Here is a 14,678-nt window from a genome sequence, read left to right as displayed (position 1 = left end):
TAATAAGGACTATTGGGTCAGTTTCCCTCCACCAAGACACATCCATCCCTCAATTTGGGATAACAATGCTGACTGTTCCACACAAAGGCCATTATCAGACACAATCCAGATTACGAGGATTACATAATCCCCTTTCATTGATAGTTATTTTGGGGACATCTGGCAGACTGTAAAAAGAGCCAGCAGATGTAGCCTCAATCAGCAAACAAAGGACAAGTGTCGTAAAGGGTTTGGTTACCAGTAGAGTATCTTTAACGGCCTGAGGTGGGAATGTATCAGTGCTGATATTCTGCTGGCTTTGAATTGAGACAGAAGTATGATTTTCTGTCAGAGGGTGGTCAGGATGTAGCAGGTGGTCACCCTGGGAGCGGTAAACTTACCCCTCTTAGGGTTGTGTAGACGGGTACATCCGCATCCCTGAAGAGAGAGTTGGTGCTGGTTCCTTCCTCCACGAGGCATACCGGCACTGGTGTGACTGTTGGGAAAGAGAAAGGGGGGGGGGGGGGGATGTGGGGGGGGGGGGGTGACAAGACAGAGCATGGGGGCACAGGGGTACAGAGAAGAATATTAGTCACATTTCTCTCGATCTGACATCAATGAATGAAAAATGCATGAGCAATTCTGCAGCTTGACAAGCTGCCATGTGTCCTGGCTTTTAACACCTTCTCATATTCATTGCAAATTGTACAAGTCTGATTGTCAACATGTAAACTACTGTATACACCGAATATTTCGCGAGGTTTTTATTTTTGCGAATTTTGCGAGTCAGGTGCTTTTCACGAAATTAAAGACATGCAAAGATAATGACTTTGATCCCGATATGAAAGTGATGCACACATTTACATTTCTCCATTCAATATAGTACTCCATGATCGCAAATTTAATCACTCGTGATATCGTTGGGAAGTCCCGATTCGCAAAAATTTAGATTCGCCAATTATATACAGTACTCTTTGAACAGTTCCAATGGTTGAAATACATTGTGTATATAAATGTTAATTTGTGATTATACTCTTGTGCTTTTACCTGCCCAGATTTCCAAATCACATACAAAGGTACATTCCAATCACCACAGCTAGTCATCCTACTTAAATTAAAATGACTTGCACGCTCAGAAAGAGGATGCATTGTGGGTATAATAGCACATACTCTCAATCATTGGTGGAAAAAAAATATTAATGGTAGGAAAATCACGGTGATTAATTTTTACCACAATCGCAATTTCCTGTCTGATTGAAACTATTTCACTGAAGCTGTGAACAAGACACATACATGTATATGATGTGTGAATGCGTTGATCTCATACTAAAATGACATTCTATGAAAAGTGGCTGTTCTGTAAAAATATTCACCCCTTGGTTAAAAATGGCAATACCTTTACCATCAAAAAATGAAAAATGAATCACATAATACAGTGACGAAAATCCACACTGTGTTAAATCATTTGTGATTAAAAAAGCCTGTAATCCTACAACAATTTTTCATGAGTGCAAAAAAAAGTGCTCTTTCAGAGTACAAATAACACTGATATTGAAAGCTTTTGCTCACAATTAAGACTTAAAATAATATGATTCTGTAATAGTACTTTAATTCTCCTAATATCATTTTAGAGATAAGAGGAATATATATATATATATATATATACATATTTTTTTTTGCGGGGGGGGGGGGGGGGGGGGGGGCTGGGAGATCGAGATAGATCGGTCTAAATTGTGATATGTCTAAATTGTCAATGCTACATAGTCAATGTGAAATAGCACAAACGGAAATTTGCTCAATCATGCAATCATTTTCTGGCCAACAGCCAGCAATGCATTTACAATATTTTTCTTCCAAAATACAGGGGAAAAAAAAACAAAAAACATGGGGGAGGAAAGGAAATGGTTTGTAACCACAACAACGTGGTGTAGTTTGGCAAAGAAAATGAAGGTAGTTCCCATTATAGCTTTCACATTCCATCAATCATCTATGCTTCCGGTGAAAAATTATAATTCACCTGCTGGAAGGGAATGCTATGCATGATTTGTGAGAAATCCTGCACTGAATACCTAATGCAACAATTGGGTGATGTTCAGTTTTGTTTAGGTTTTCCCTCTACTGTGAGGCAGCAGATTGAACCATTATCATAGTACGTCTAATATGGAAGAGATAAACAGAGATGAAGTGTATGAGAGAGATGGATGGAACGAAAGATAGAGAGGACACAATGAAGAAGCATTGAGAGAAAGACAGACAAAGACAGGCACATGAATAGACTGAGAAACAGATACAATATAATTACATGTATGTGGTTTATTTTGCAGCGTTTTTATTTTTATGAAAATCAATAACTTCCAAAAACATTCCTGCAGCACAGATGCACTATACATGTATATCGTTTCCAGAGGGGAAATCGCATAAGTTTTCCCTTGAACAAGGGAAAATACTTATTTCTTATTCTGTCACTGTGACTCTCGGTGTAAGTTCATCCATTCGCGAATTGCTTGGTATTTACGTATGTATGCATTATTAATAATGTATTATTTATATGCTTCTATAATTTTTTTGTTACTTCATCATTATTCATTATAACTATTATGAAAAAATAAATCAAATCAAATCTAATCAAATTTTAAGTTAACTCCCTCAGTCCAATCAGCAATCAGCATTGAGCAGTGTGTACAATGTGTCAATAGGATGTAGATGGCAGTCATGGGAGGGTTAAGTCATCCCCTAGAATATGAGATATTCCTGTAGACAGGATCCACCACCCTCCCAAGGGGAATAGTTAAACATCTTATCTCTGATCTGAGTGTAAATAACCTTACCTTAGGTATATTTCAAAATCTCTACTTGGCTCAACAATATGGCCGTTATGCTCAATTGAGGTCTTGTGACATACCATGGTAACCACAGCCCCTTGTTTGTGTTTTTGTGAAGTGAGAGCTTTGGCATTAATTCTTGAAAAATATAATATTCTACCGATAATCATCTTCTCGGTTTAGCTCCTAGGACGCGGGAAAGTTTGCCTTTTCCTGTCTCTCTGGAACGGAGCCACCGTACTCCGTATGTTTGTGCGCTCGATCTCAGGCCCTCTTCCAGTGCCCCCTCAAGACTGTGCATCACATGCAGTTTGCATGCAGAGGCCGCACGGTGCCACGACCTCCGTAGATACTTGGCATGCCAGACCATGAGCTGGTCAATGTAATGTCCTGCATGCCCGCTTGCTCTAGTTAACATGCAGCTAACGGCTATAAATGTGGAGTGAGTAGGATCTCTGAGGTTGCTATGATCCACTTGATGGGGGGGGGGGGGCACCAACACTACTTCATTTCATGGAGGATGTGAAATGCATGTGACTTGCAGGCAGCGATAAACATTGATACCAGTAAATAGCTTGGGTTTCTGCATCTTGCTACATCAAGTACCAATATAAGGAATACATGTCTAGATGCTGACTCTGCAGACCCATTATAAAAGATGATTTCTTTGGAAGCTCATACGAAATTATCCAGCATATCTGCCTGCAATACGACAGTTTGCATGCTACCTGTATGTCATGCAAAACCTGCAAAACAATTATACTCATGACCAACAGATCATTTGTAATGATCATTTATGTGTACCTTTAACATATCTGGCTAATGTGAGAATTTGTTTTTCAGCTCTATTGCAAAACTAATCCTGCATTATGTAATATTATAATCATTTGGTTCCTTACATGTGCCATGCATTCCTTCAAGCAGAATGATAAGACTTTATAAGTAAAAAAAAAACCAACTACGGAAAATCAGAAATAAAAGTATGATATATACGGGTATACACTAAAAAATAAGCCAAAAAATGCTATAATTATCATCTAATCACTACTAACATCATCTGTGTTCTTTTGTTATTTCAGCATTCAACCCAAATTGTATGTTACAATGGTGAATATTAACAGCAGATTGTAAACACACATGGGCAATGTGGTACCACAGTTTTGTAGTTGTTTTGATAGAGAATGCCAACTGCAGAAGGCAATGCTTTCGATCAGATTGAAGTGAAGGAAGTGTCTATATTTGCTTTGCAGGACTATCACTGAGGTGAAATTTAAAGAGTAAGTTCAGTACTTCTGCCACCATTCATGTTCCAAAAAAGGGTGTCAGATTCACCCTCCAGATTCCAAGCCCCCTGCCCTGGGAGAACCCTTCTTGGTACTACACTATGTCATTTCACTGAATACCAAGAATTGACTGACTGGCCTGGATGGCTTGGTTGTCTGTAAACTCATGCTGTGCGTGGTCCTGCATTCATTCCTTTTTTTCTTCTTCTTCTTCTTCTTCTTCTCTCTTTTCTATCTCTCTTTGCTGACTGACAGCACATTACAAATGGTTGCCATGGTAACAGCTGGCGATGAAGTCATACCTACCCATTGAGGAATCGATGACAGGTGCCACACTGGGAGACATCTTGAGGCCCTTGTCACTGAGCGTGTAGATACGAGTTTCCTGGGGTGGAGACAGACAGACAGACAGACAGACATACATACACATAACAATCATTTTGCACCTTACGCTACTTCTCAAAAACAAGATCATAAATAGAAACCCCAACACAAGAAGATTATGATGGTGTTGTTGTTTTTTTATCTTAAATGGTCTTGGGTGTTTTTTGTTTTTCCTCACACTTTGGAAGGGAACTGTGAATGGAAGGCACAGAATTGTACTACCACACGAGGAAAGCATGACAGAAAAACAAGCCTTTCTAAAGTGGCCATAGTCATTCCAGCTGTCACCCTGGATCACAAACACCATTACATGTGGTTTGTCTGCAAGTGTGACTCAGGAGTGGCTAATGCATTATCATAATCGCCCATATCATTCTTCCAGTCTTTCATGAGTGTGTTGCATTGTGTGCACATTCCTGTTTCTGGTACAACATGGCTCTAAAAACAGAAGACTAGAAATTGGTGTGAAATGTGTACTTGAGCTTCTGATTGTCTATACCAGTTGAGTCAAATACCACTATTACAATGATTTACAAGTGCAAATCTAGATTGTGGGTACACAGAATTTTTATCACATTGACCACGAGCATAACAAATTGAGAATTACTAACAAATTGAGAACTACTTCAGAATAATATACTGGGGAACAAGAGGTTCCACAGTATCTTTCAGAGAGAGAATAAATTTCAGTGCACAATTTGTTACATGTGCTTATTTTGAATCACAAATGAAGCCATATCTTGACATGTAGTAAAGTTTGTTATTAGGTTGAATAATGACACACAAAACTGCTATCTAAACTCTCTACTATATGCAAACAGTACACTGCTAATTGCAACCATAAAATCATTCATATGTCCTTCTGAACCACATATCAGTAAGCCACCACATAAAAAAAAGAGAAAAAAAAAGAATGATCTGATGAAATGATAAACAGAAGAGCAAGGAGTTAATTGATTGTAATTCAGCTAATCAGTCTGTCAAATACCCAAATTTTGTTTCTGAGAGAAACACGTAACTCACCCACGATGGCACTTTTCTCTCAGGTGGTGGTGGTGGCTTGCTGGAGGTCGATGACCTCTCATTCTCGGCTGCTTCCTCCATGAAGAGTGAATCGTCATCGGGAGGTTCATCGTAGTCCACATCAAAGGCTGGGTCAAGGGGAGGGCTGACCTTCTCATCCCCACCCCCCTCATAGGCACAGACGTCAGGCAACTGGTCAGACATGACTGGATCACTCCGAAGGTTATCAAAGTGTTCATGGACGTTCCTCAGACTCTGATAACCTTCCTCTACCAACGGCAGCTCCGGGAGCTCACTCAGCTCATGGCTTCCTTCCATCAACACCCCAGCCACCATCTTCTTGATGTGCATCTTCTTCAGGCTCTGGTAGCTACTGTCGCCTCCGGACTGCTGGCTCAGGGAGCGCAGCCTGAGCAGTTCGACGTAGTCACTGTCGCGGGAGAGCCCACCTTCAAGGAAAACATCGTCGTCGAGCCCTTCCCCAAGAGTGGAGCTGAGCTCCAGGGGGTTCGTGTCGTTCGAGGCAGTCCTCTCGACGGTGGGGAGCGAAATATCCAGAGATTCCCCATTGCTGAGTTGAAGCTTTACATGTTCCTTCGGCTTGCCGGAGTTCTGCAGCATTTCTGCAGTTGCACTGACCGAGTTTGCAATCAGCGAGAGGGCGGACGGAATCACCTCCTCGTCATTCCTGGGTGACCTCCTGGGTGAGGATTTCTCCTGAGTCTGTTCCTGTCTTTTGGCAAGGCTCTGAGCAAGGTTGACCCCATTGACTCCACTGGGAGTCGATGGCGTCGGGGGCGGGGCAAGAATTGGCACTGGTATATCTGGGGAAAGACCGCCACTTGACGTCGATAGCAAAGACATGGAATGGTCAAGATCGGTACTGTCCACAAGGTTGTCCTCTTCCGATCCAGACATCTCACTTCCTGGTGTCAGGGCGTGACCATTACCCATCGCTAGTTTATCATCATTTGAATTTGCCTCATTCCTGTTAGTCCTCCATTCTTTCTTGGTATCACCATTTTGTGAGTGGGGCGATGAGCCCTGGGCATACAGATCACCGGATTCCTCCTTCACATTGTCATAGATCTCTGATGACGACACCTCCTGCCTGTGATGGATCTCGTTTCCATTCAGTTCCGTTTCCGCGGTCATGCCCATGAGGTGCTCCCTGATGCTGGATGATGTGGGTCTGGCCGGAATGAGGGGCGCTTCTTCCGATGTATTGGAGGCGGGTCGTCCTGCCAATGCATCCTCTGGTCCTTTGGATTGACTAGAGATGTCCGCATGGTACTGGCCATTCTCTTGATCTGCCAAGGCAAATAGAATCAAGAGGTGGAGACAAAAATTTGTCAGCTTTCTTTTCTCAGATGAATGTCTTCACGGACAGAGAATTACTTGATTTAATGATCTTGTGAGCCATGTGCCCTACGCTGCTTTCTATCTTTTGTTCTAGTAAAGACAAATTATTATGACAACCTTAACAGTTGTTGTTTACGACTACAATGCTAAACTGATATCATACCTCCAACTGCAGGAAGAAATTATGCATAAATAAACCAAGCAAAGCACGGTATTCTTTCAGGAAAAATACTTCCCTTTTGGATGTCTTTGCTAGGGCATATTTTTCTTTTACAAATGAGAATGAGAAAGTCACTAATTCATTGCCCATGATATAAAAAAGATAAGATATCTTGGCAGACGATCAAGAGTAGCATGGCAGACAGATTATAATCCAATTCTGCACAACATTCCACAATGGTAGAATTTCTTTTGAGACAAAAGAACGATGGGGGGCACGTAATAGAATGACAGCACTTGAAGAGGAGCACTCACTTTTCAGTCTCAGCTGCAGCTTCCTGATTGTCTCGTTGGCATCCTCATTCAAGATGACAAGCCTCTTGTTTTCCTCTTCAAGCTACAAAGAAAACCAACATGATTAGAGACAAACAAACATAAATACTAACATACATACATAAATACACAATGTATACACACATGCATACAAACATAAATTATGTAGGTATTTACATACATACATACATACAAATATACAGACATATACAAACATACATATGTACATTATACATACATACATACAAACATACAAACATACAAACATATATACAAAGATACAAAGATATCAATCACATCAAGCTCTACGAAACCAGTCCTTTTTTTTAGCTCTTACGGAACATGAACCACAACTTCTACGTAGGCCATTATCCACAATAAAATGTAAGACATTAAGTTGATTAAGTGCAAAGAGAACTGATACTGGTGGGATCAATTTGTCTCATTGCATGCAAGGATTGTCCTCAGGTGAATTTCTAACATAGGCATTTATGAATGTGAAGATACAAGCAAGGCTGGGCATACCATTGCAGTGATAAGCTCACAAAGTAGTAAGCTTACAAATTGTACTGTACGTACTTGTAAAAAATACTTATAAATTAATTATGACTGTGGGCATTACTGCATGTATGTCTGTAATAATCATCACTGTGTTGATGACATAGCCATCGGGTATTCAGTGCGTACAGCCAGGATATGTGTCAATATCAAAGAAAACAATATATCACAGATTTTTAAGTTTATTACTTTGGCTCAAATAGCAGTGGAATTTTTGTCCACTTTCTAAACCTCAGAATCAGATTGAAATATGCATGCGGATCATCATGAAAGTTTGCATGATAATACTCAGAAGCTCATATCCCAAGTAATTTAATAATAATGTATAAGTTCATGCTGTAGTAGATCAAAGAGCCATAGACTAAAGGCGGACAATGGCAAGATGTGCCGATATGAAATTCTTACCTCTCCGACCGTCGCTGCCACCCATTTCTTTATCTTGGCCACTTTGCCCTCCACAAGCAGGCTCTCCTGGGCTTGAAGGTCTTGCTGCATTTTATGAAGAAAGCAAGGCAAAAAGAAAACAATTCTTTAATTTTGCATGGACATTTCAATTACTGTAATATTTCCAAAGAAGTGTGTCAACCTATTTGAATGGGAATTTGCATGAAATTAGCAGGCATAGGAACCATAGGCAAATGCACATTCTATTGTGTGAAGCCAAAGTGTGTGCAAGTCTTGTCCTTCTGTTCTGCAGTATTTTACAATTTAGTTGTTCTTTATTTTTTTTTGCGGGGGGGAGGTGAGGGGAATGTTAATGACTGCTCTTATTTATTCACTCTATGAAGCAATGAGACACATAACTATTTGCTAGGGATCCATATCTCAAAAACTGATGAGTTTATTCAAATTATCTTGTCAATATATCTTGTCAAATGGACAGCCAGAAAGCTTGCCTGCCAAAATTTTGCCAATCAAAGCGACATATGATGCAAGCAAACTTGATGTTAGGCATTGTTGAAAAGCATTAAGGAGGAACAAGTTAATTGAAAAAGGTTCTCTTTTTCTGTGTGATAACAGAAATACATAGCAGGGATCCCTAACAATGACTGCATTAGTTCATATGATTATGGAGTTGATAGCTGCATATATTCATCTGCCTCCATGACGCCCACCAGATTGTGATTTGAGCTTAGGGCATGACAGCATTACATATCAAATATTAATGTTACTCTATGGTTCAATAAGGTGTCAGTTTTCTCTTCTCTGCATGGAAACTCCCATGCTATTTCTCTCTTCTTCTCTCTAACATCGATAAACCATACCAGCATTTACAGTATCAGTAGCACTTGTACCACAAGTATCTGTGCATTATTGCACCTTTCAATCCCTTCAAATGTTGAGAATGTATATCAGCTAAATAACAAAAAGTGAAGTTATATACTCCAGAAAAATTTGATAAAATAAATCAAAACCATGGTTTAGATTCAGTCGACGGGACTAAAACGAGTGTGTATAATGCCCACCTTTCACGTGCACATATCAACACGCTTTCATCCTTGGGTATCCGTTGGTGTATGTGATCTTTTGCGTGCATTTAGGCAGACAAAATACAAGTATGATCCATGGACTAAATTTAAACTAGCTTTGTGAATTCTGCACATTAAGTCTTAAGTAACCAAAGTAAAAATTACGAATAGAAACTAACCAGTTAAAGAAAAAGTCATTTCCTTATGTCAAAGCTGAACTTGGCATGATGCCAGCTTTTAGTTGTGTGTGTGTGTGTGTGTGTGTGGGGGGGGGGGGGGGGGGGAGGCAGTCATCATAAAACTTATGAGGCCTTTAAAACCAGATCTGTCCGTGTGCTGAATCTGTAAGTATGAATATCTTGTTATGGGCAGAACTCTTCCTTCTAGAGTGACGTGTTTACGCTTGGCTGGCAAGACCCATTAAGTTGATTGTGGAGGAAGAGGAAAACATGGCGCTCACGTTCAGCTAGCAACAGTCCATCTCTGTGAATTGCCATACATCCTGTATTACGGGGATTCTTATTGATTCTAATCATTTGGTGCAGCTGATTTACTGTAAAAGTGGATATTTTTGCATGACTAATTTTTCGTGCTTGGTCGGGGAAGAAGAGTTTCAATCAACTACTGGAACATATGGCACACACAAATATTCATGTGCTTTTATTTTCGCGCTAGCTTCTGGTTGCGCGAAATGCGCAAAAATTTCAGCACAGCAAAAATTTCCACTTTTACAGTACCTATCAAGCCTTGTAGAATTTGCAGCAGATTACATCATCTTGTCATCACATTGTAAAGCTGGATCTCAGCTACAGTATGGTACCAATTTGATATCATTTTCATTATCAGTAATATGTTAAGATTCAAAACCACAAGGGCACTACTTTACCAGATACTTGGAACAATGCTTATAAATCTACTCACTTTTGATTAAATAAACTTTTTTATTCCATGAAAACTGATTGTTTTGCTTTTATTTACGCTCAAATCTTAGAATGTGATAGCGCCCTTCTGGTTAGGATATATCAAAGAGAGATTACATGGGACAGATTAAATCTATTAAATCTACACATAATCAGAAAGAAAGGTCCACAGTTTGCTCATATGAAGGAGAAAAAGGAAATTTCAGTCTTCTAAAATGTGTTGCTAATTTGGGAATCTGTTATGGATTTCAACGAAATTGAGACGCTTTTGAAAATTCAGTAACCACAACAAAAAATTAACAACCAATGACTCAAATGACAGAATACATTACCGAAATCTACCTTTCAAAACACTAACTATATGAAAATGAATAGTGATTATTATCATAAAAAGACACAGCAAGAAATCACTAAATTGTGGTTTCCAGGACTTACTGGATTAATCAAAGAGAAACGGAGGCCTTTTGGGGGTGTTTCACAAGGAATCTAAATCAATCTTAAAAGTTAAGATTGACAACTTAAAATTATGGTATGTTGTGTGTGTATTCACTGGTATTCTCAATAATGAAAATGGAAATTTGGGAGACTTTCACGCAGCTATTAATATACAAAATAAAAGAAGTGACAGCTACAACGTAGGAATTTATCTGTAAATTGTGAAAACAATTTGAAGTTGAGTCTGAAAGGCTGATAAAACTGAATAGGGAAACCAGTGGCATACCATAATTTTAAGTAGATCGTAACTTTGAAGATCAACTTGAATTTTGTGAACCCCCCCCCCCGATATTACAGGTGATGATGGAATCCATAGCAATAAACATAAACAATGTACATCACTGTTCACACTGTCCCAGGGTTGCAGAAACAGAGTAGTATAATTAAAGACTGTACAGACATATACGATACACGTACAGAACTATCACTCAACTTCACATATAAGTCTGCTCCAGATATCAGAGGAAAGATGTGCATTGTATTTGAGACATCCATGAACAAAACCCAATCTAAATATGTAGCATTGATTCAACAGGTAATTCATAAATTACTGCATGAATCTTGTTGATGTGGGCTGACATAACACTGAAATTTCACAGAAATTGATATCCAGCCTTTTACTTTCAGTGTCAGGTGATACTTCCTTTCATCAATTTATGTTGATGATGATTTTCAAACAGATTTTTGCCGTGTTTATCAACTTTCCCCGATATTAAAACGTGTTTCGATACCCACTAACAAAACACAGTTTGCATGACACGTTTTGGATCACATTTTTTGCATTGTTGCATTTATCAACTCGATCATGAGTTGACTGGGAGGCCTTGTCATTGCGAAGCTCCATTGCACAGATTGACCAGAAGAGCAAATGAATCATAGATGGCAGTGCTTGGTGAGGGCAGGTCAGAGCTGTAAACGCATTTCAAAACGACGACTTTGCATTTATCAACTCTCCAGAAATGCATTTCTGGCTCAAACGCATTTCGTTTCTGACTGCACTGCTTTCGGCATTTTAGAAACTTGTTTCTAAACCCATGATCAAAACAGCTTTGCATTTATCTACTGCCAAAAAACTCCATGATAGTTGTTTGGAAACCTTGATTCTGCACCAGAAGTGAGTTGATTTATAAATGCACCGTTTGATAGCTCTGCTGAAACCCTTATATGTCACAATATCCTTAATTTGTCAGATTAATGACTTAAAGATTTCAAAACAATTTCTATGACATGAAAAGGACACACACACACACACACACACATAACAGATAGAACACTTTTGTTTTAAACCTCCTTCAATGCCTGCAGCATTCAGAGAACAAAAACAGGAAATTGAAAGAATATTTTCACTTTCTAGTGCAGGTAGTGATCTAATTACAATTTCCAAGTGCCATATACATATACAGTTGTATACGTATATCATATATCGATTCACGTTATTGTATGAGTGTTTCGAAAATTGAAGTTTGAAAAATACACCCACATTTCCTCATACTTCCTCACCTATCTTTTCATCTCTATGACATGTACAGGTAACAGTGGCTAAGATCAATCCCAACTCCACTAAATGTCAACCCCTTCCCAGGCAACCATCCATTTTTCCTTCCCGAGCTCAGCCAAGTTCCCTTCCTCTCGTCTCCCAACCTTCTCTGGGTCCCCCTGAACAGGGTTCATCCAAACACTTCCATTATATGCTAGTAGTCCACAACAGGAGCACACAAGCAATCGAGGTGATTTAATTTCGGGAACTACTGTCTTGGCAATTATGTACGGTAGGAAAGTACTCTGACAATGGGGGAAAAAGCTAGAGTGATCAACAGCTCCATTATCTCCCATCTTGAAGATTATCATCGATATCTAATACAGCATAAAAAAGGGAACAAATACAACAATGAAATTGGTCATTAAAATCAAACACTGAACGACACAGTTTCATTGGTGTCAGTACAAGAGTGATTTTATCTTGTTGATCTCTCATAATCACATAATGCAAGCAATACAAGCTGATGGCATCAGTGCCTGACAATTCTCTCACAGATTTACACACAACCCTTTCTCAGTTTCCCCTTTTGAAATGGACTTTTAAAAAGAAGTAATTATCCACTTTGCAGTGATTCTGACTTGTGATAATTCAGCAAATAACATTTTTTTATAGTGTGTAGGGGAAGAAATTATACTAGCTGATTCACTGCCAAGATATGATTTTCATCACATTTTCTATGTACGACACAATTGGGAAAGATAAAAAAGGATGGCATAATTGCCTCACCAATCAGCATACACTAGAGTGTGGCCTACATGTTATCTCAGTGTTTTATGATATGAGAAAGTCATACATTCCATTTAATCTTCCTAGTTTTCTTTTTTCCAGCTGAGGTAGTATTTTCACTACACCTTTAGATTGATTCTTACATATTGTATGGCATTTATCCAGAAAATGGAGTAGAGTTTCCCTTTAATGCTTCTGAGATAAAAATGTCATCCGCACTTCCTGGTGTAAAAGAAAAACAAATATTGTGTCTAGGGACATTGGCACAGCTTTATGGCAACCAATGACAAAGAACAATTGGTTCTTCTTCCATAACTGTAATTAGTATGTTGACAGTAATAACAAATCTAATATGACCATGTCAGGTTGTTTTTGCTTTTGTTTTTTGTCCCCATGTGACTGTCAAATCACAGGGCCTTGACAGCTTTTACACGTTCACAATCTTAGCAACTTACTTGCACCTATTAACACTGATTTTTTTTTTCTGCCCAAAACCACAGCAATGCCAAAGTTTCACATTCATTTTTTAGTTCTATATTTTGCATACTATCCAGACGATATAGCATGCATCATGATATAGATATCAATATTTGTGGCAATAACTTTTCTAAGACAGGAAAATATAAAGGGAAAGTTATAACTGATGATTACTTGAAGATATGTAGCAGATAAATTATTTTTCTTTCTCTTCATCTACAGTGTATATCAACTTACATTCACTGAATTTAACATAATTAGATTGTCCCTTGGTGCAAGAAATTGCAGTTTAAGTGTTTCCTGTGATGATTGTAAGATCTTCAAAGGAACCTTTAAATGAAGTCTCATGTTAAGTCATGGATTTGTTCATTTTACTGTTGTGGTGAGGGGGAGGAGAGAACATTGTTACTATATATGAGATATTATACCTCATCTCTAATATATGCTCAAACTTTAATAAGCTATATGCTTGCCAAAAGTTTGCTTTGGTTTTTTATTTCATTTTTTCCCCCAAACTTTGCTTTCATGGCTGGGAGATGGACAGAGGCCAAAGATGAAAAGGTTAAAAGTGTTTGAGAAGCAGTACATCTTATCTCCTTCTCCCAAGACACTCTCTCAGTGGGAGATTGCTCTGTACTTGTAACTCCTGTCACAACTTGAGGACGTACATGCATATAAAAAGATATATTGCCTGTTTCCATAGTTACCTAAGGTAAGAGGAATCCAATTAAGTTATGGCCTTGCAACAGACAAAAAAAAATGGTGAAATGTATGGCTCTAAGTGGCTAACTGATGAGTTTTAATATTTTCTCTTGACAGACATCTTTAAAACCCTTGTGTTTGCTAAGTGTCGATTAGCTCAGAAAAACCATGTATTGTTTACACATTTGTCCTAATTTTCTGGTACAGGACCTGGCTCTAAATTATTAAATAGTGACACTTTGGTATCAGTGCAGGAAGTGACAATTGAAGCACCATGTTTGTGAGAATTTTAGTGATATCAGCAAATATAAGAATTATGATATGTTTATATGAAAAGAAAAAAATTGCTATTAAAGATCATTTGCAGTGTAACACATACAGTTATGGTTATCTAAAATTATGTGAAAGTTTTTATGTCATTTTTATTCCTCTTGCAGGGAACTCTT

At 38.6% G+C, this 14,678-nt stretch overlaps 1 protein-coding gene across 1 annotated transcript in view; it reads right to left on the bottom strand.

The window, feature by feature from the left end:
• The window catches only part of LOC139723906 (pleckstrin homology domain-containing family H member 2-like), a 106,459-nt gene that overhangs the window by 29,224 nt on the left and 62,557 nt on the right, over positions 1–14,678 (bottom strand). Inside the window, exons 4-8 of the mRNA XM_071635110.1 lie at positions 8,309–8,392; positions 7,328–7,409; positions 5,492–6,801; positions 4,391–4,469; positions 381–475 (exon numbers count right to left, since the gene is read on the bottom strand). Coding sequence (XP_071491211.1) covers positions 381–475; positions 4,391–4,469; positions 5,492–6,801; positions 7,328–7,409; positions 8,309–8,392 — 1,650 coding nt within the window. The remainder of the gene's footprint in view (positions 1–380; positions 476–4,390; positions 4,470–5,491; positions 6,802–7,327; positions 7,410–8,308; positions 8,393–14,678) is intronic.

This window comes from Diadema antillarum, unplaced genomic scaffold, assembly GCF_040938485.1.
Source record: "Diadema antillarum isolate AM-2024a unplaced genomic scaffold, OU_Dant_1.0 scf00000202, whole genome shotgun sequence".
NCBI lineage: Eukaryota > Metazoa > Echinodermata > Echinoidea > Diadematoida > Diadematidae > Diadema > Diadema antillarum.
The sequence above is the reverse complement of the archived record's forward strand: the minus strand, read 5'-3'. Positions and strand labels throughout refer to the sequence as shown.